The sequence below is a fragment of the Heteronotia binoei genome, chromosome 14 (genome assembly GCF_032191835.1).
Source record: "Heteronotia binoei isolate CCM8104 ecotype False Entrance Well chromosome 14, APGP_CSIRO_Hbin_v1, whole genome shotgun sequence".
Lineage (NCBI taxonomy): Eukaryota > Metazoa > Chordata > Lepidosauria > Squamata > Gekkonidae > Heteronotia > Heteronotia binoei.
Genome location: NC_083236.1, coordinates 29414441 through 29436905, shown reverse-complemented (window position 1 = coordinate 29436905; position 22465 = coordinate 29414441). Strand labels below are relative to the sequence as shown.

The 22465-nt window shown below is 45.0% G+C and overlaps 1 protein-coding gene across 2 annotated transcripts in view; it reads right to left on the bottom strand.

Annotated features, from left to right (window-relative positions):
* PEPD (peptidase D) overlaps positions 1 to 22465 on the bottom strand; it is a 288484-nt gene that overhangs the window by 205071 nt on the left and 60948 nt on the right. Inside the window, exon 2 of one of the 2 annotated variants that reach the window (XM_060254148.1) lies at positions 2285 to 2301. In XM_060254148.1, coding sequence (XP_060110131.1) covers positions 2285 to 2301 — 17 coding nt within the window. Of the gene's footprint in view, positions 1 to 2284; positions 2380 to 22465 lie in introns of those variants that run through there. The other variant, XM_060254147.1, reaches the window with a different exon arrangement.

Below are 22465 nucleotides of genomic sequence, written 5' to 3'. Positions count from 1 at the left end.
TGGTTCAAATTATCTTCAGCTCGGTGTACCTGCAAATGCAGGGTGGGAGCAGACAGATCAATATACTGTTTGGCCCCAGCTGAACTTCCAGCAGTATAATTTCTGGGGCATTCTGGGCTTGGAGGCTCCAAATCCAGAGCATCCAAGAAGGAGTAGCCTGAAAGGGTTCCTTCTGTTTCTACCCCCTCGCTACATCACCAGGTTTGAAGGAGCTCCACACTTTGATTCCTCTATGTACTTCATTTACACCCCACCTCTCTCACTAATGGGGGCACAAGAGCAGCTTACATCATTCTCCCCTCTGATTATTCCCACAACAGCCCTGCAAAATAGATTAGTCAGAGTGTGTGTGAGGGCCCAAGGTCACCCAGCAAACTTCCAGGGCAGAGCAAGGACTCAACTCTGGGTCTCCCAGATCCTAGTCCAACACTCTAACCAGCACACCACCCTGGCCCTCAAGCAAACAATCTAGAATTCTGAGGCATCCCAGAAAGCTGCCTGATACTGAATCTGACTCTTGGTCCATCATGGTCAATATTGTCTACTCAGACTGTCAGCACTCGCAAGGGTCTTTCACATCAACTACTGTCAGCTACTTTGCTGGAGCCAAAGTAGGGGGGATTGAACAGGATAATGATGCACTGCAAGGCAGAGAGGAAGTAAAAGGGGGCAAACCAGTGACTGATGCCGTTTATTATACTGATATGTCCCCCCCCCCCTCAAAGTGCTAGCAACACCATACATCAGGCTTAATTTATCATCTGGAAAGGGGCACCCAATAGGCTTTGGGCAAAGTAAGATACAACAAGAAAAACAGATGTGCCTATTTGGAAAAAGATACACCTGCCAAAAACAGGAGTGCCAGACATGCCCTTTAATTTCAAAAGTTCTACAGAACACTTCCCTACTAACATTTGACAGAGGAACATCAATGCATTATCTGCTATGCACAGGATCAATGCTGATAGTTGCAGGCTGCTCACCTAATGTGCAATATATGCTCTTACTTTCCCACAATTGAGCTTGCTTGGGAAACAAGGCGCGTAGGGAAACTGACACACTTGCTTCAGAAGTCAGGTAGTCTTTTGGAAAATTAAGAGAACTAAAAGGAAAGCCGCCACTCAAACCAAGTTTATTATCCTGGCAAGAGGTCACAGGCTGGATGGAAGCTCTACATAGCATGTAGTAATACTGGTATATTAATTAACATCAATACTGATAAAGGCACACCCTACTTAACTTTACCACGGCAAGACCTTGACAGAGGGCATTATAATGTGACAGCTCCTATCACGCATGCATAACAGCCTGTTTGAAAGTCATCTCCAACATCTCCCCCCAAAAGCATAACAGTAACAGCTGGTGCAAATAAGGTCACATTTCACAGACAAAACCAGAGAAAACTGTTTTCAGACTCATTATCTTACTCCATTGCTGATTGCTGCCGAGCATGGGAAGGGAAAAAGACATAAAGAAAGGAAATCATGTACAAACAACTATCTTATTCTCACATCACTACTGATGACACTGGGTGCCCCCTCTTTACACACTCCTTCACTGGCTTCTGATACTGGGTGTGTCAGTAAACTGATCACAGCAGTATCTGGTGTTTAAAACAAGAAACTGGTAGAAGCTTACTAGAACTGCACAACAGAACTAGGAACACACTGAGTTCCACTTGTGCTTTACCAGGATTTCACATGAAGCTGCCTTTATACTGTGAGGCCATTGGTCCAGCAAGGTCAGTGTTGAACTGCTCCAACCAGCAGCAGCTCTCCAGGGTCTCCGAAAGAGGATTTTCGCATCATCCATTACTTGATCGTTTTAACTGGCAGTGTCAGGAATTGAACGGGGGACAGAAGATTAAGAAGTAAAGCAAATGCTGGTGTGAGCGAGGGCCCTGCTGAGAATCGACCATAAAACACAAGCCGTTGTTCTCACAGCAAACGAAACTGCCTTATAGCGCACACCACCTCCGCAGATAACCCTTTCAAAAGAAGAAAATGGTTCCGAGGAGCTGCGTGTTGGGTCCGCACGTATGCATTTGCATTCACATGCCCCGGAACCACGATATCCCTGTACCCCTGAACACGCAGCGAACGTGTAGGGTTGTCAGGTCCCACTGGCGGGAGATCTTGCGCCCATAGCAGACACGGCACAAGCAAGAGAACGAGCGAGCGCCTCTGCAGGGCTAGTTCCCGCGAGGCAAACCTCCGTTCCCTTTGCAGAGCCGCCGCCGCCGCTCTCCACCCCAGCAGCAAGGCAGCCTCGGACTCCAGCTTACCCTTCGGACGCAGCCATGTTGTCTCGCGGGCCTCGCTCGGTCATATGATCACCGCTGCCCTCGTCAGCCACTTATGAGAAGCGAAGGAGGGGAAGGAGGCGGAGCCTGGTTACTCCTGGCAACGGGAAGCTCCCTCGTTTTCCTCTGCTCATGCAGCTAGTCCCCATGGGGAGGGGCTGACCGTTTTTGCGGAGCCGCGAGGACGCTGAGAAGGGAAAGGGAGACGTGGCAGCCGTGGTTTGGAAAGGACAGCCATAGGGTTACCAGCCTCCAGGTGGTGGCTGGAGATCTCCTGGAATTACAGCTGATCCCCAGGCGCCAGAGATCAGTCCGCCTGGAGAAAATAGGCATTATACCCCATTGAAGTCCTTCCCTTCCGCAAACCCCACCATCCTCAGGCCCCACCCCAAATCTCCAGGAATTCCCAACCTGGAGCTGACAACTCTATTTGTAATCATGGAATACTTATTTGCATTACAGTTCACCTTTGGTGCTGAGATTCAAGGTGAATATAACATATGCTTTCTTCTTTCCAACAATATCACAGGTGCAAGCTGTGGGCGCAGACAAGAGGATTGAAAGATGACATCTGATGGCACCTGGGTTTTGGATACAGAGTCTTGGACTGGACGAACCATTGGTCAGATCCAATACAGATTCTCTTATGTCCCTCGTCCCCTATTCTAACTCGCTTTCCCCCCTTACACAGCTGGAGGTAAACTTTTGCAGGACTCAAAATCTTGCACAATCTGTTATTGCTATTGTCATTTTGATATGCTTACCATGCTTTTTCTTCCCCAATGGGGGTCCAGAGCAGCTTACTGTGTTATTCTCCCTGCCTGGGGTTTATCCTTATGGCTGAAAGTGTGTGACTGGCCCCAGGTCACCCAGGATACCTCATGGGGTGTAGAGATTTGAACCTGGGACTCTCTAACCACTATACCAGGGGTGGCCAACGGTAGCTCCCCAGATGTTTTTTGCCTACAACTCCCATCAGCCCCAGCCAGCATGGCCAATGGCTGGGGCTGATGGGAGTTGTAGGTAAAAAACATCTGGAGAGCTACCGTTGTCCACCCCTGCTTTATACACCCATGTTGGCTCTCTGCATTGTGTTCTTTTGAAGCAGAGCCCTGCTGGATGAGGCCAGTGGTTCATCTAGTCCAGCACCCTATTGCACACAGCAGCCAACCAGGTTGAACCAGTTGTCCTGGAGGGCTGATAGACAGGGAAGAGCAATTTTAACTCAGCAAGACTGAGTTAAAGGACTGTTGTTTTGGAATGTTTTTCTCAGTACTGATTGTAGTGAGGCATAACCACATTGTGTGCGTGTAAAGTGCCAACAAATCACAGCCGACTTATGGTGATCTCATATGGTTTTCAAGCCAAGTGACTAATAGAGGTGGTTTGCCAGTGTCTTTCTCTGCCTAGCAACCAGGGACTTCTTTGGTGGGTCCCATCCAAGACACACCCTGCTTAAGGTTCTGAGATCTGACAAGGTACGTTGGCCCCAGGCCATCCAGGGCAATAATGCACCAACAAAAACAAAAAATGCTCTCATGAACCTAGACCATGCCCACCCATACTGTCCAAATACCCTATCAACTTCTGCCCAATCATGAGGAAAGGAGGGATATAAATAATAATTTTAAAAAACTATGTTTTTTTAATCTCTTCTCTGCTATACTCTGCAGCACCCTGGCAATCTTTGGCTTTTGTGCTAGTGTGTTACAAAAGCAACCATAGGAAAGATTTTTGTGGTAACCCAGAGATTCAAGGTTGCTTTTTTTTGTAGAAACATCCCAGCAGGAATTTATTTGCATATTAGGCCACACACCCTCACCCCAGGCCAGCCAGAACTGTGTTCCTGTGCATTCCTGCTCAAAGAATGCCCTAGTCTTGTTCCCTCTACACTGGCTACCAATTTGCTTCCAGGCTCAGTTCAAGGTATTGGCATTGAACATAAAAGCCCTGTATGGCCTGGGGCCAATATACCTTAAGGATCACCTCCTCCCATACAAACCTACCTGCCCCCTCCAGTCATCTCCAGAGGCCCTGCTTTAGTTGCCTATGCTATCTGAGACTAGTCGGGTAGAGAAACGGCCTTTTCAATCATGGCTCCAACACTTTGGAACTCCCTCCTCAGGGAGATTTGTCTGTCTCCCTTTATCAATGTCCTTCCCCAGCAAGTGAAGACTGTTTGTTTTTATCTGGCATACCCTTCTAATTGTGTTTGTTTGTTTATGTATTTTTAAGTATTTTATCATTTTAATAGTATCTTAATTGCTCAAATATGTTGATTTTTAAAAAAAATGTTTGTGGCCTCGTAAACTCTGATGGGGTGGAAAGGCAGCATAAAAATGTTTTAAATAAATAAAGGTCCTCCCACATCTGGAATTGTGTAGTATTTCTTCTATTTCTTCACTTCATTTATATCCTACTTTTCTTTTGAATGAGAACCCCAAGTGGCTTATGTAGAGAATGAATCTTCTGAGTGAGAACCCAAAGACGCTAGGAATCCCCAGGGAGGAGAAAAGTGGTAAAATGCCAACTCTCCAGGGTTGCCAACTCTCCAGGGGAGCCCCAAAGATCTCTGGAAAACCCTGAGGCAGGTTCCTTGTGACACCAGGATAGGGTTCCCAGCCTGCCACTGGGGATGGGGGTACCCTCAGTTTTGGGGGCCCCAACTCACTATGGAGCTGGCCAAAGAGCTCCATCAGCAACTGACATGCCTGGCACAATGGTGTCACCCAGAAGTGATGTCATTATGCCAGGCTCATCACGTTCTAGCATTTGGGTAAAAACTCTGTGGCATCATAGTGTTTTTTACCCAAATGCTAGAGTGTCTCCTGTGCGTCGTGCCCAGTGCAATGACATCACTTCCGGGTGATGTCATCGCTTCATGCACATAAGAAACATCCCCTGCCAGCAACCTGGTAAGACCTGGCAACCCTACACCAGGGGGAGGTTAAGAGGCTGTCCCACCTAACCAGAGTTCAAGACAGGGACGGTGATGGCAGCAAAACCCTGAGGCAGTGGAGTGGAATGGCCCTTTCAGGTGTCAGGTCAGGATCACAAGAGGGGTAGGCAGAGTGGGACCTGCCAGCCAATGCAGGCCTGGTCCACCACAGCTTCCTTCATTCTCCTCTCCTTTATTTTATCCTCATAACAATCCTGTGAGGCAGATCAGGCTGAGAGTGTGTGACTGGCCCAAAGTCACTTGGCAAGCTTCCATGGCCCAAGTGGGATTCAAATCTGAATCTCACAGATACTGTAACCACTACACCGCACTGGCTGTAGTATGTGGAGATGTAAAATTTCTATAATTTTTGGAGCCAACGAAGAAAGACCAGTGGTTTGAATGTCAACTGTGATCTGGGAGAACTGGGAAACCATGTTTGGACACAGAAACTTGCTGGATGATATGAGGCCAGGCACACTCAGCTCAGTCTACCTTACAGGGCTGTTGTTAGGATTAAATAGGAAAGAAAGAATCACATATGGTGTTCTGATCTCCTTAGACAAATAGAGAGGGAAACAAATCAGTTTGAATTATGTTACTTTAGTAAGGTAACTATTGCTAAGGGTGCCTTGACCGAGACTCCCCCTCCCCCCCAAAAAAAACCCCGGAAACAACAGCTCTTTCCGATGCAATGCTGAAGAAGATGCTAGGACCCTTTTCTCGGGGTGCCCTTGACCTCTGCAGTGTTGCAGCAAATCCCAGCCAGCCCTTCTCAGAACCTGCTGCTCATCCTCTTGAGATGGCAAAATGCCTGAGGCTATCCCGAACCAAGTAAATAGTAATAATAGCTACACAATAAACTCAAGGGAGAGGAAAACAATCTGTGTAACTTCTGCAAAGTGATTTAAAAAATATTGGATCAGCATAAAAGAAGGAAAGAAAAATGAAACCATTTTAAAAATAGCCTTTTAAAGAAAGCAATGGATTTTTAAAAAATAAATAAAACTATCTTCCCCCGAGACAACAATAACAAAAATACTGGTTGCTGAACTCATAGGAAGAAGGGGCTTAATCTCTGCCAAATATACAGAACGGCTTTTTCTGTGAACGTCTTGCTGGTTAAGCAGAATTTAATCTATTTTCAGCTTTGGTGGCCTCAGCCAGAAACAAAACGCTCACTATTTCCAGCAAACAAACTTTAAATCCAAATCTTATGCTTCTTTAGCATTTCTCTTCCTTCCACATTTACTGTGCTTCTCCCCAGTGTTTGTTAGAGAGTTCAGTATTACTATCATATGGAAAGTCTGGGCATTTTTCACACCTGAGGTTTCAAATCAGATTATGCCTAAATCAGCCTACAACGTGACGGTAACCTACATTGGCTAAAATGAGTTCTGGTCTGCACAGATTCCATCCTGCACCCAGATTTCTCTCAGACAACATGAACAAGCACTGATACGAGGCAGCACATACCTCAAAATAGCTTCTGCATCTCTGGATTACCTTCCTTCCACACCTGGATTGGGTACTTTACACAGATGTGTATCTAACAAATGGAAGCTGCATATGTAACAGCAGAGGGCTGTGCCAAATCAATGATGCGTGCAGTGCTGTGGTCCTCAGGTTGCCACCTGCTAGCTGTACTCCAGTCTCCCAATGTCACTACTTCTGGTTTTAACTAAAAGCGACATTGTCAAGTAGGGTTGCCAGATCCAATTCAAGAAATATATGGGGACTTTGGGGGTGGAGCCAGGAGACAATGGGGGTGGAGCCAAGAGCAAGGTTGCAACAAGCATAATTGAAATCCAAAGTGAGTTCTGGCCATCACATTTAAAGGGACCACACATTTTTTAAATGCTCTCCCTCCATTGGAAATAATGAAGAATAGGGGTATCTTTTGGGGAGGCTCATAGAATTGGACCCCCAGTCCAATCTTTTTGAAACTTGGAGGGTCTTTTGAGGAGAGGCACCAAATGCTATGCTGAAAATTTGGTGCCTCTACCTAAAAAGCAGCCCACCTCCACCGGAGCTCCAGATACTCGCAGATCAATTCTCCATTATACCCTATGGGAATATGTCTCCATAAAAGTAGTGGAGTGCCCCACAAACATTTCCCTTCCCCCCCTCCCATTTTCTGATGACCCTGAAGTGGGACGAGGGCCTCCAAACCGGGGGATCCCCTGCCACCCACCGGGGATTGGCAACCCTGTTGGCAAGCCAGCATGATGGCGGTGCATACTCCTTCCCTCACCATTTGCCCCAATAGGTGCCTGAGCTGCCAACGGGCAACTAAAGGGATCGCTGGGCATCCCTAGCCTTCAGCCACAAGAAAAGGCAGGATATAAATACTAGTCTAGTAAAGAACCTGTACCCACCTGCTTCCTGTTTAGATCAAGCCACAGGTCCTGGTTTACCTGGGGTTGTTCCCCTTTGGCTGCAGTCCTGCATGTGTATGCAAACTCCTTTTGATTTCCGACAAAGGGAGCTTTGACTCTCGGAAGCTTATCCCCTGGAAATGTTGGTCTTTAAGGTGCTCCTTGAACTCAAATCTTGCTGTCCTTTGATTTCAGTGGCAGTCGAGCATGGGGCCGCAGTCATGGTTGATTTGAAAGCTGGGATGCTTTTTGCCTATGAGTGTTCTAGGTGAAGCAATCCCACTTATGTCTCCCCTGCATATCCCGATCCAATAAATAATTATAATTGCTTGTCTCAAGGCTCAGAAATGAGCTGGCAGACCCTGATTTTGCAGGAGTCCCCGGGTAATTGAGAAAAAGCCGGAGATCAAGGCAGATGCTACTTCAGAATAAGCCACAGGTGATGAGAAATAGCAGTTGTACAATTAAGGAGCAAAGAGGTCCAGTGGATGCCGTGTGAAGATTAAATGTTATTCATGCAATGGCAGCTCTCTGAGGCAGTTTGGCAATCAAAGGGGGGAAATTAATTTTAGGAACTCCTGGCAGGAGAGTGCAAATCACAGGAGCTAGAAGCATCCATTCATAAGAAAAGGGTTTAATATTTATACAGCACTTTCCCTAAGGTACCCATTAGATACCCAGTGCTGCTTCAGAAAATGCCAAGAAAAGTTGGAGGTGGTGCTGGCAAGGGTAGAGTTTAAGGAGGCTGTGATGGCACTTCCTGGTGATGCTCTAGGCTCCCTCCACTAGTCTCTATGGACTTTACCATAAAGATGAGAGGACATGTCTAGAGCCTCACTATGTGGAGAGCTTTCCCCCCTTGCTCCTCAGTTCCTCAGGGGCCGGAAACTGAGATTGGTAAATCCCTACTGTGGACCAGCAAATGGGAGGCCCAACCAGATTCTCAGTACTCTTCATAGGAATTCAGTCCTGAGCATTAGTAAGCATATCAAGCGAGTCTATGAACAATTTCAAAAAAGGGGGCTGCTTGTTACAGATCTAGTCATTGCTACTAATCCTACCTCCCAGTTTAGATCAGGGATGGCGCTGGGGCTTTTGCCACCCAAGGCAAAACTTTGCCCCCTGCCCCAACTTCCAGTCAGGGGTGGGGTGTGGTAGTGGGCGTGCTTGGTGTCTGGCTCCGAATGCACATGTTGCTGTAGCGCCCGTCCTGCATCAAAGAGACTCAGAGTGGCTTAAAATCTCCTATATCTTCTCCCCCCACAACAGACACCTTGTGAGGTGGGTGGAGCTGAGAGAGCTCTTACAGCAGCTGCCCTTTGAAGGACAACTCCTACGAGAGCTATGGCTAACCCAAGGCCATTCCAGAACCAGCAAGTGGAGGAGTGGGGAATCAAACCCGGTTTTCCCAGATAAGAGTCTATGCACTTAACCACTATACCAAATTGGCTCTCACCAGCTTGAAACTGGTGCCCCCAGGTGGGGTGGTGCCTGAGGTGGTTGCCTACCCCACCTACTCCCACGTGCCAGCTCTGGTTTAGATCATCTGTCTATCTTTAATATTTATGTATCTGCCTTCCTCCTGACCAGCTCAAGAACCAAAGCAGGCCAGGTAGTAGCAATATGGAGTGATGGTGGAAAATGCTCTCAAGTTGCAGCTGGTTTATGGTGACCCCGTAGAGCAGGGGTGTCCAACTGTAGCTCTCCAGATGTTTTTTGCCTACAACTCCCATCAGCCCCAGCCATTGGCCATGCTGGCGGTGGCTGATGGGAGTTGTAGGCAGAAAACATCTAGAGAGCTACTGTTGGCCACCCCTGCCGTAGAGTTTTTAAGGCAAGAGACATTCAGAAGTTGTTTGTCATTACCTGTCTACATTGCAAGTAGGGTTGCCAACTTCAGGTTGGGAAATTCCTGGAGATTTGGGGGTGGAGACTTTGAAGGGCAGGATTTGGGGAGGGACCCCAGCAAGGTCTAATGTCATAGAATCTACCCTCCAAAACTATCATTTTTTCCAGGGGAACTGATCTCTGTAATCCAGAGATTAGTTGCAATTCCTAGAGTTTAGGGTTTCCTTAGTGATCTCTCTCACCCAAACACTAACTAGGGCTGGGCCTCCTGAGCTTCCAAGATCTGATAACACTGGGCTAGCAGAGACCATCCACATCAGGGCACTAACAGTATAAGCCATGATAGAAATTTATACAGCCACAGCCACATTAAACCTATACATCTACACAGAGCTTCTTTTGGTAGAAAAAGCCCAGCAGGAACTCATTTGCATATTATGCCACACCCCTTGCTTCCAAGCCAGCTGGAACTGCATTCCTGTGTGTTTCTGCTCAAAAAAAGCCCTGTATCTATGAATCTAAAAAGATATTTTCTGTTGCCCAAAAGCAGACTACCTAGACTGAGACTCACAAGCAGCGTTCTCCAGATCTCCACAGAGATCAAGTAGCCTTGCCAATCCCCAGATCCCAGCGGGGGTTCTCCCGCTTTCCCAGGCTCCTTCCCACCCACAGTCAGCTGGCCATTAAGGGGAAACTCTGCCCCCACAGCTACCATGTGCCTTTCGCCTTCAGAACTAGCTTGAAAAGGCTTCCTTTTTGGTTGGTGTGTCTGTGTCTTTAAGGCTGAATGGGGGCAGGGTGAGCAGGCAAAACAACATGACTTAGGGTTGCCAAGTCCAATTAAAGAAAAAGCTGGGGACTTTGGGGGTGGAGCCAGGAGACTTTGGGGGTGGAGCCAGGAAACATTGGGGGTGGAGCCAAGAACAAGGATGTGACAAGCATAATTGAACTCCAAGGGAGTTCTGGCCATCACATTTAAAGAGACAGCAGACCTTTTAAAATGCCTTTCTTCCATAGGAAATATTTAAGGATAGGGGCACCATATTTTGGGGCTCATAGAATTGGACCCTCTGGTCCAATCGTTTTGAAACTTGGGGGGTATTTTGGGGAGAGGCACTAGATGCTATACTAAAAATTTGGTGCCTCTACCTCAAAAAATAGCCCCCCCAGAGCCCCCAATACCCACGGATCAATTTCCTATTATTCCCTATGGGAATCGTTCTCCATAGGGAATAATAGAGTGCCTAGTAGACATTTCCCTCCCCCCCCCACGCTTTCTAAAGGGGGGGAGGGCCTCCAAACTAGGGAATCCCCTGCCCCCTCCCTCTCACATACACACACTTACCAGATCTTCCTCCGGACAACTCTACTTCCTGTGAAAATGAAAGCAAAAGAAAGGGAGGGGCCCTTCTCAGAAGCCCTTTCTGCTTCCTGCTTCCTGCCCAGCCTTAAAGGAGCAGACATTTTGCAAACAGCTCAGGAGCTCTACAACATGAAGCCTAAAGGTATGTTCTCCCCCCCTCCACCCCCCACCCCAGCTTCCAGAGTTTTGAAGAGCGGGAGATGAGGCTGCGAACCCAGAAGTCTCCCGCCAGAGCGGGAGGTTTGGGAAGCCTAACATGACTGCTCCCAGTAGCTGTGAAAGCAGCCCAGACCCTCCCATTGTTGTACAACCTTTTCAGAGGTCGTTTGCATAGTGAAGGGTAAACTTGAACCTTTGGTTTCCCTGTGTTATTGGAAGTTCAGCAACTTGTGAGTAAATTGCCCCAGTGAGACCACACCAGGGTGAGATTGCAAACTGTTATTTTTGCTTATGTGTGTGTGTGTGTGTGTGTGTGTGTGAGTGAGAGAGAGAGAGAGAGAGAGAGAGAGAGAGAGAGAGAGATGATTTGCAGCTGCTTGGGTGAGGAAATGACTGTATTCAGGGGAACTGCTCTGCTGTGTTTTTATTTATTTATTTTAGGGAAAGTCTCCTGGCTCCACCCCCAAAGTCCCCAGATATTATTTGAGTTAGACTTGGCAACCCTAGCACTGAGAGACACTGGATTAGAAGTAAGTCTTAAACCTGAACCAGGGATGCTCAGTGCTGTTCAAGAATTCTGAGAATGGGGTCTTTGCCACCACAAAATGGCTGCTGCAAGGGAGAATAGAGATGATTGCTGGCATCCTGGTGGGAGATTTTTTGAGATGCAGACTAGCTTGTTGTGGTCACCCCAATATGTGCCTTTGCTGTCAATACAAAACCATCATTGTGTTGTGGTGACACACTCTAGGATTCACCCATCACACCAACAGAATGATGTCATTCCACTTTTGTGCCAGAAGTGATACTGCACAATGGGGTGATGGCAAAGAGCCCCCCCCCATCTTATCTAGCAGCAATGGAGAATGAGGTGCGCAGGACAGAAGGTCTGCCCCCTCAATAGAGGAATCATTAAAAAAGCTGCCATGGGGTGCTGTACCTAATAAAAAAATGTGGAGCAGATGCAAGCCAAGCAAACTTACTGCTACAATCAGCCTCTCAACCTGAGGGCTAGAGAGTAGCAAGTGTTAAATCAGTTGTTCAAAAGGGGTCGAGAAGAGTTATTATGAGGAAAATGGAGGCTGCCTGCAATTTTCATTTTACAAGAAAATGTGATTTTTGTCTCATCTGTTGAAAATCTAAAACCAGAAAGCTGTTCTTGAACATTGGGTACTTTTCTGTTCTGGCTGGTTAGGGCTTTTTTGTAACTTAAAAGCATCCATACTTTTGATACCAGTGAAAGATTACTTAAAAATAGGTTGTCTTACCTCTTTTGTATCATAAAAAGCACACCTGGATATTCAGCCACTCCTGAATCACAGCCAGAGCCAGATTTATGCCCCCATTTACTACCAGGGAGGCAGGAATAAGGTTTTTCACAGCAAGCTGAGCTGGAATCTTACTAGGGCTGCCAACCAGTGGGAGATTGGTAGTGAGGCAGAGTGTAACGTACTCAAACGGGAGACGCTTGTAGGGCAACATTCTTTATTAGGAGCACATTGCAAGAGAGCGAACACGCGGGCCGGGTCCCGCTTATGTACAATCCCCGGTACAGCCTACTGGACAGGACAGGCCAATCCTGACCCGTTAAACTTCCCGCCACAGCTGGTGATTGGCGGGGGTTTCCGCGCCCTACGCTGGAGCGCCTGGACTTCTCTGTGAGGCGGGCGGGGGCTGAGAGACCCTTGACGATCTCTAAGGTGGCCGCCCCGCAGATGCTCAGGAGAACGTCCCTCTTCATGCTGTCCTCCGTTACTTTGTTGGCCCTCAGGTAGCATTCGACCCGCTCCAAGTAGGACTCCCAGGCCTCTGGATTCGCGGGGTCGAACGGCTCAATGTGACCGGTGTTTCCACCCTGGGTGGCCATGGTGGCTGCAGCGGCGGTCGTGGACTGGTGGTGCCCTTGGTCTCCGACGTAGCCGATGTGGCTAGGATCCCATCCTCGTCGCCACTGTAACGTACTCAAACGGGAGACGCTTGTAGGGCAACATTCTTTATTAGGAGCACGTTGCAAGAGAGCGAACACGCGGGCCGGGTCCCGCTTATGTACAATCCCCGGTACAGCCTACTGGACAGGACAGGCCAACCCTGACCCGTTAAACTTCCCGCCACAGCTGGTGATTGGTGGGGGTTTCCACGCCCTACGCTGGAGCGCCTGGGACCGCCCAGTCGCCTCTGCGCATGGGCGCGTGTAGCTGACAATACACTACACAGAGATATGATGAAATGGTGTTTCACAACATCACTTCTGGCTGCATAACCAAAAGGATGACACCATGTTGTATGATAGTCTAGGATTTCTCCAAAAGTCTATGGTAAAAACCATAGAGACCAAGGAAGTTCCTAGAAGATTGTGTGACACAGGACTGTCACATTGGTGTTTTTTTTTAAATTTTGTGTGTATGTGTGTGTATCTGCACCTGGAAGTCATGGCAACTTCTGGTGATTGACCCCAGCTGGGAGGCTGGAAGATTTCAGAGGTGGCTGAATAAAGCCTGCCCCTGCCTCCTGACTTCTGGTATTCCTCAGAGGTTTCCCATCCAAGTACTTGCCAGAGTCGACCCTGCTTAGCTTCCAAGATCTGATGAGATCGGGCTTGCCTGGGCTATCCAGGTCAGGCCATGGCATTGTCGCTTCTCAGTTCTAGGTGGGAAATGACATTGTAGTGCCATGTGATCATATAACGACCTCCATTTGCCCCCCTGCCACTCCACTGAGCACAGCTGGGGGATGAGGAGTGCCAGTGGGAGATCCTGTGCTTCTACCAGGCATCTGGCAATTCTAAACCACCATCCAGGGCTTAGCATGCTGGGTTGGAGAGCTCTTGAAGCAGCAAAGGCTAGAGAACAACTGAATAGGGAGCAGATTCCTGTAGCTGATGTTGGGTCCTAGATCCTAGAGAATGGTGCTCTCTCCTCCTGCAGGAGACCAGGGCTAGATTAACAATTAGTCCAAGCGGGCACTGGCCTATGGGCCCCCATGCCTTTAGGGGCTCCAGGGTGGCTCCCCCCCATTTCTCCCCCTGCTTACAGCCCTCCCAGCCTGCACGTGCAGCCAGCAACTGAGGTGCTCTTTGCCCGACTTGTCTGGTGCGGCTGCTGCTGGCGTTGTCACCAAGTTTGCCTCTCTCTGCCTCTCCCTTCAGCTTTGTCAAAGGGGCTTTTAAGAAGGTGCCTGCAGGCTGCAACAGGGGCTGCAGGCAGCCGGGTGGACTCTCAGATAATTTGTGAGGGGGGCCGTGAGATTTTGACTGCCTAGGGGCCTCCACAGTGTTTAATCAGGCACTGCAAGAGACTGGAGTACAGGAGGGCTTGTGTTGCCAGGCATGTACCTCTTTGCATGGTTCAGGGTTTTTTTTTTTTTTTTTTTTTTTTTAACATTTTTTTTTTATTATAACATTGCACAACAACAAAAAGAAGACAACAACAATAAACAACCAAAGAAGTAACAACTAAACAACAATTCAGCATTTACAACAATAACAACAACAAAAAATATGTTATTCATAATCCTATATACATTTTATCTTCTGGAGCGAATATACAAGAAACTAAATATTTATAATATTAATATCTCTATTCAAGACCATTCAAATCCCAATTTTTTTGCCCATTCATACATTGGATACCACGTTTTCTCACACTCTTCCATGTTCCCGTCATTCAATCTGCATGTTAACATATCCATTTCTGCAGCATTTAAAAGATTTAACATAAACTCTCTTTTGGATGGTATCTGAGACGTTTTCCAATATTTAGCAAATAAGGTCCTCGCTATTGTAATAATATAAAACAATAACTTTTTCGCTGTTTTAGATATAGGGATTTTACATATGTTCAAAAGGTACAATTCTGGCACATGCGGGATATTAATCTTTAACATCTTTTTACACCAAAGCGAAACTTGCACCCAGTATTTTTTTGCAAGGTCACATTTCCACCATATGTGGAACAAAGAACCTTTTACTTTACCACACTTCCAGCATTTATCCGATACATTTGGGAAGGCTTTGGAAAGCCTTTCTGGGGTAAAATACCATCGATGAGCCATCTTATATAGATTTTCTTTTAGCTGGGCAGATTTTGTCAATCTTAAATTCTCTTTCCATATTTTCTCCCATTCGCTTAGTTCGATGGTATAACCAAAATCCTGTAACCATTTAATCCAATTTTCCTTCACATTTTCGTCTTGCATTTTCAAATCGAGTAACCAGTTATATATTTTTGAAGTAAGCTTCCGGTCAGTTCCTAGTATAATGCAATCAAATTCATTTAACTTTTTGGAGAATCCTACTTCATTGTCCTTTTTATATCTTGATTTAACTTGCATTTTAAGCCACCAATCCATATCCACATTTTCCTCGATTTTCAATTCGTGTTTGGGATCCAGTAGCGATTCATAAGTAAGGTGGTTTCCCCAACAAAAAAGATTGGGGTGCACTGAAGCTTCCACTGGGGAGAGCCATCTGGGAGTATATCTATATACTTGTTTTTTAATTTCAGCCCAAATCTTGAACAAAGACTTTCTTATTTCATGTCTAAAAAAGATGCTCCCTTTTTTGGGGTCTTCGTACCATATATACGAGTGCCAACCTTTAACAAGGTCCGCACCTTCCAGAGTTAAAAGTCTTTTATTTTCTAATAACAGCCAGTCTTTGATCCAAGTCAAGATGCACGCTTTGTGGTAGATCTGCCACTCTGGTAGGGCAAACCCACCTCTTTCCTTCTTATCTTGTAGGACTTTCAGTTTGATCCTAGGTTTTTTGTTTTGCCAAACAAATTTTGCCACTATTTTGTTAAGTTGTTTGAAAAAGGATTTTGGGAGGATGATAGGGATCATCTGAAATAAAAACAGCACTCTCGGCAGTATATTCATTTTGACTGTTGCAATCCTTCCCAGTAAAGAGATTTGCAGTTCATTCCATTTTTCTAAGTCAGTTTTAATTTCTTTTAATATTTTTTCATAATTATCTCTTACCAGGGTTTTCAGTTCTGCTGTTAAATTTATACCTAAATATTTAATTTTTTTTTCATAGGCAAATCCTGATTCAACTTCTAATTCAGATATTTGTTCTTTCGTCATATTTTTAGCTAAGAACTTAGTTTTTTGATAGTTGACTTTGAAACCTGCTACTTCCCCATATTGTTTTAAGGCAGACATCAACTTTCCAATTGAGGAGTTTGGATTTTCCAACGTAATTAATATGTCATCAGCAAAAGCCTGCGTTTTATAGATTTCCTTTTTAATTCTCACTCCTTTGATTTCCGAATCTTCTCTGATCATTTGCAGTAACGGTTCCAATGCTAGAACAAAGAGAATAGGGGACAGCGGGCAGCCTTGCCTTGTGCCTTGCTCAATCTTTATTGGGTCCGTCAGGGAGCCATTAACATTTATTCTCGCTTTTTGGCTTGCATAAATAGACCTGATCAAGTTTACAAAGTTTTCTCCACAGCCAATTGATGTTAAGGTTTTGAAAATAAAGCTCCAATTTACATTATCGAAAGCTTTCTCTGCATCCAATGAAATTACCGCAAGTTGTTTATCTGGATGTTCTTTATAGTATTCCAGGACACTCATTAATATTCTAACGTTTTGTCTCATTACTCTTCCGGGAATAAAACCAGATTGATCTTCGTGTATAATATTCGGGATAATCTTTTTAAGCCTGTTTGTTAGTATGGTCGCATAAATTTTGTAATCCACGTTCAGCAATGAGATCGGTCTGTAATTTTTAATGTCTGTAGGTTCAGTCCCACCTTTATATATTAATGTAATTAACGCCTCCAGCCATGATTCAGGTATTTTAGTTGTCTCTCTTATTCCTTCCAAAACACGTTTATATGGTATTAAAAGCACCTCTTCAAAACACTTATAAAACTCAATCGGCAAACCATCTAAACCAGGAGTCTTATTATTTTTCTGGCCTTGAATCGCTTCCACAATTTCTTGCATTGTTATCGGATTTTCCAGAGATTCCCGTTGCTGGTTTGTAATTTGTTTCATCTTGGCTTGTTTTAAATATTCATCTTGCTGGGGCTCAGATACTTGCTGGTTCTTATATAGCTTCAGATAAAATTTCCTCACAATTTCTTTCAATTGTTCCTCTTTGACCATTTCTATTTGGTTCTCATCCTTCAATGATCTGATAACTTTTTTTTCTCTTTCTTTTCTCAGCTTGAAGGCTAACCATCTACTAGTTTTATTCGCGTTCTCAAAGTAATTTTGTCTAGTCCATTTTAGTTTCCTCTCAAGCTCCTCTGATAGCAGTAGATTTATTTGGTGTTGCAAAGCGTGGATCCTTGTTTTAATCTGTTCTGTATTATTTACTTTTTGGATGTTTTCTTGTCTACGTAGTTTGTCCAATAGATCATTATACTTTTGGGTTCTTTGTTTCTTTTTTTTAGCTGAGTAGGAAATTGCTAAACCTCTAAAAAAAGCTTTAAAGGCGTCCCATATTATTTGGATTGGAGTATCATGTTCCCGATTTTGTTCAAAAAACGCTTTTATCTTTTTTTTTGAGTCCAATACAAATTCTTTATCTTTTAAGATTTGCGTATTTAATGTCCAACGAGTCCTGGGGGTTGCCTTTCCCAGAGTTATCTGTATTGGGTTGTGGTCAGCAAAAACTTTTGGAAGTATATCGGCCTGTTCCACTGCTATTGCCACTGATATTGACATCCAACACATGTCCAATCTGGACCATGTATCATGCACTTGAGAATGGAAGGTAAAGTCTGACGTCTGGGGATTCTTCATTCTCCAAGTATCCACGCATGGTTCAGGTTTTAGTTCTAGGTGTCTACCTCTGTTCTTAGGGGAAGGCTCTGAGGGTACTGCTGACTCTTGAATGGGAGCCTGCAGTGCTGGAGAAGGCCAGGGGTCTTTCCCAGAGGCTCTGCAGTGCAGGTGTAGTAGGGACCATGAGAGGTCTCCTCAGACCTGGAGGAGTCTTGCTCTGTGAACCATTCTTCCCAGGTCAAGGTGGGGCCAGGCAGGTTCCAACAGATCAGTGGCTTTGTGAATTCTAAGGTGTGCCTGATATGCTATTTCAAAGGGAGAACTGGATCGCTAAAGGTGCCATTGTGTTCTGCATCTGGCTACTCAAGTGGCTGCCAGTCAAGCCTTTCATTCAAAACTGCGCTGCGGAAGCCTCTAGACCAAACGAAAGAGCTCGCCTTTGGCCTCTTAATCATGAAACAATTCTGCACTAAATGCCTTCTGCTGCATTGATCTTCGGGGTCTTGAAATATGATCCTGCTTCTCCCAAAGTCCAAATTATTATAAATGACAAGGAAGATGAAGAACTCCTGGAACAGTCTTATTACTCACCCTGTCAAATTTAGGTTCTGTTTCAAAACGGCTGGTATAATCGAAATGTGTCCATCCAGGATTTGAGCCTCAGTGGCCATTTCTCACTGTATTGATTGTTTATTATGAATGCTTATTTTTCTTCTTCATAGTTATAAGTTACCGCTCATGAGGAGGCATTATCTCAGGAGGAGAGCTCTTTGCAAATGATTTTTCCGAAGTATTTTTGGAATTTTTGTATAAAGACTGTGATCTATTATAGAACCTACAGTCAGGTTTCCCTAGCACTTTAGGAAATCAATCTGATGTGAATTATAATACGCCTAGATTCTTGATGTAGCAAGAGACCCTTCAGTGATTTCCAATAATTTTTTTAGAGGCTGAAATGGGCTTTCCTTTATTTTATAGGTATTTTGTTTTAAAAGGTAGTTATTATTTCATAATAATGTCAAAGCAAGCCTTTATCAAGCTTGCTGTGTTTCGCTAGGAAGTTCCACTAGCAGCAGAGCACTGTATGCACTACTCAAATGCAGAGGGTTTTTTTTTTTTTGTAAGCAGGGACTCTTTTAACATATTAGGCCACAGCACCTTGATATAGCCAATCCTCCAAGAGCTTACAAGGCTCTTCCTACAGGACCTACAGTAAGTTCCAGGAGGATTGGCTACATCGGGGGGGTGTGGCCTAATAGTCAAAGGAGTTCCTGCTACAAAAAAGCCCTGCTCAAATGTATGGAATCTGTAATAGGGATCTTGAGAACTTGCTCACATTCAAGAAATCCTAGGAGAAAATCCAGAATAACGTCCTGAAATGTCCCAAGCAGGAGCTATACAGAATATCTATCTATCTGTCTGTGTCTATTTAACTTCATTTATAGTCCACCTTTCTCTCTAAATACAGAAGGCAGATTACAAAAAAAATGTAAAAAACAATAAAATGAAATCCATAAATGCAATTAAAATTACTGTATATACACTATTTACATTCATGTACAGCTGTGTACATAGTATAAGTGCATTTGAAGGGGAATGTGCACAAAACAGTTACATGGATAACTGAAGCGGTATGCCCATGGAAAAGTGGCACACCTGTGCTTTATCCTTGGCTAGTAGCTCATCTCTTTTGAATGACATGCCTTTCCACATCCTGGCTGGCAACCCTTAGAAGATTGAGATGGGGGGAAGTTACACAAATGGCAATCTGAAACATCTTTTCTGACTTCATAAGTGGAAGTAGGCCTGCCAGCCTCCAGGTAGGGCCTGGGGGCTCCCCCTACCACCACAAATCTCCAGGCATTCCCCCACCCAAAGCTGACAGCAATCCTAAATGGAAGTGATACCAGCATGGTACAGGATGTTCTAGGATTCACCCCAAACTCTATGTTAAAAAGGCAATGGGACAGTGACATCACTTCCGTTTACTAATCAAGTAGTGACACTGTGGCATTGTAGGAGGCTGTTTTGTCTCTGCCGTTCCCATCTCCTCCACCATTGCCCTACTGAACAGCAGCGGGGGATGAAAATCAGTGGCAGGGGGGTACCTATCCTGAGTGCAGATGGATAAGGAGAAGGATGACGGTTCTAATAAAAAGAGGTTCACCACATCTCTGGAAAATTGTTCAGCAACTGAGGCTGAGCATTAGTTCAGCTGACCCAGGAGATATATATATAGGGATCTCCATCTAAGAGGGAAAGAATTTTCTTGCAATAAAGAAAATAGTGGAATTTAAAAGCCCCATTGACTGAAAGAACCCTTCTGTTCTGCTTGTCTCTGATTGTTTTCATCCCCCCCCACCACCACCACCTTTTGGGGACTACAGACCAAGTCTGGTTGCCATGGATCCTTGTTTGCTACAACATGTGGGCACCTTTAATGCATCTGTTCCTCACCCAAAGCTGTGAACGTTCCCAGCCCAAGATGAATACGAGGGGCTCATTTTCTCAGCTTCGACTGTCACAGATTAGAGCACAGCTTCTCATTAATGTAACTCGAACATCTAATCCTCCCTTTTCCATCTGATGGAAAATATTTTTTAACCCAGCTGTCTCCCAATTTCAATTTAGAAACAAAGTGGCAAGCCACTGCCCCTAAGACGGTCTAATCATATTTTATATTTTCCCTGACTAGAACAGCCATTCCACCTTGGTCCAAAGCAATTACGCTTCTCAGTATCTGTGAGCTTTTGTCCCTGGAGACAATCCGTAACGCAGTAAGGCTGCCTGCAAAAACAGGAGGGATAAAGGCACAAAACACCTGATACAAGGCATTGTGACCAAAAGAAACTCATCTAGATGGGAAAATTCAATTGTCTTTTTCTTAGCAAGTCTGGCTATAAGATAACCTCACATTCCCCAAACTAAACTACAAGAATTGCACTGAGAAAAGTTGAGTGAAGACAAAAACCTTCATCACAAAAATTGGGCTACAAAAGGCTCCTAGGATTTCATTTTCACAACAGCACATGTTGATTCTGATGCAGTCAAGTTTAGGAAAATACGAATGTGCCTAAATATGCCCATACTTTGCAGTGTGCAAAGATCCATGCATGTTGCAAGTTTAAGCCTAAATTTGCTTAGCTAGGATATAACTAAAATTCACTTTACCTTCCAAACAGACATGCAACACATGTCCTTGTATTTATTTATTTAGTAGCCTGAATTTCTTGCTGAGACTCGAGACATGTTAGGGATAGGGTGGCCTGTCCCCACTAGGTGTCTGCCGCCTAATCCACTCCTGATCTTCCAGTCCTGATCACTGTGGCAAGAGAAAGTGTGTGTTTGTAGATGGCATCTGAACCTGAAAGTATATGGTTCTTACCATAGAAATTTGGGGAATCCCTAGGTCATCACCTGGCTGGAAATGGTGTCACTTTGTGGTTTGAATGCAACACCCCCCCCCACACACACACACACTCCAATTTCTACTCCCACAATGATCTGCGGACCTGGCAACCCATGTTAAAGAATAAGAATAACCAGGGCATACATACATAATTTATTTCTACAGTCATTGACCAAATACATAAAAGAAAAAGATCTCATATTAGCGAATAACCAGGGCTTTTTTTGAGCAGGAACGCACAGGAATGCAGTTTTGGCTGGCTTGGCACCAGGAGGTGTGGCCTAATATGCAAATGGATTCCTGCTGGGCTTTTTCTACAAAAAAAGCCCTGAAAATAATAATGTACACAACAGACTGCCTAAGGAAATATATATTATGAACAATGTAGTAAGTAGAATAATAAGGGGGAAAGACAATGTTGTAGAAGTAAGATAGCACATAGAATAGTCATCGCAGTAGACTATAATGGTTTTCCATTATAAAAGTGCCCTCCTGAAGTGTTCCCTTCAGTGAACTGTGCACATTACAAAATTATCTTCCAGCTTTAGTAAGTGCCCTGCAATATACTTTGCATTTGTGTATGAGGTAGAATGAAGCCTCACACCCCAAGTAACTTGCATAAAATTAATTTGTTCCAAATGCTCAGTAGATCTTTACTTGAAACACAGATTGTTTCCTGTGGAAATCAGTAATCTTAATGTGCTAACTAAAAGCTAAGTTCTTTAATTTTGGGTTCAGTCCATATGTGGTCTGCTTATACATCTACAAAGCCTAGGGTTGCCAAGTCCAACTCAAGAAATATCTGGGGACTTTGGAGGTGGAGTCAGGAGACTTTGGGGGTGGAGCCAAGATCAAGGCTGTGACAAGCATAATTGAACTCCAAAGGGAGTTCTGTCCATCACATTTAAAGGGACAGCACACCTTTTCAATGCCTTCCTTCCATAGGAAATTATGAAGGATAGGGGCACCTTCTTTTGGGGCTCATAGAATTGGACCCTGGTCCAATCTTTTTGAAACTTGGGGGGTATTTTGGGGAGAGGCACTAGATGCTATACTGAAAATTTGGTGCCTCTACCCCAAAAAGCAGGCCCCCCCAGAGCCCCAGACACCCGCGGATCAATTCTCCATGATTTTCTATGGGAATAAATCTCCACAGGGAACAATAGAGTTCCCAGCAGACTTTTCCCTCCCCTCCCCCCGCTTTCTGATGACCTCGAAGCGGGGGAAAGTCTCCAAACCAAGGGATCCCCTGCCCCCACCTGGGGATTGGCAACTCTAACAAAGCCACACTAACCAATAAATGAGGAAGAGGTTAATGAGCATACTTTCT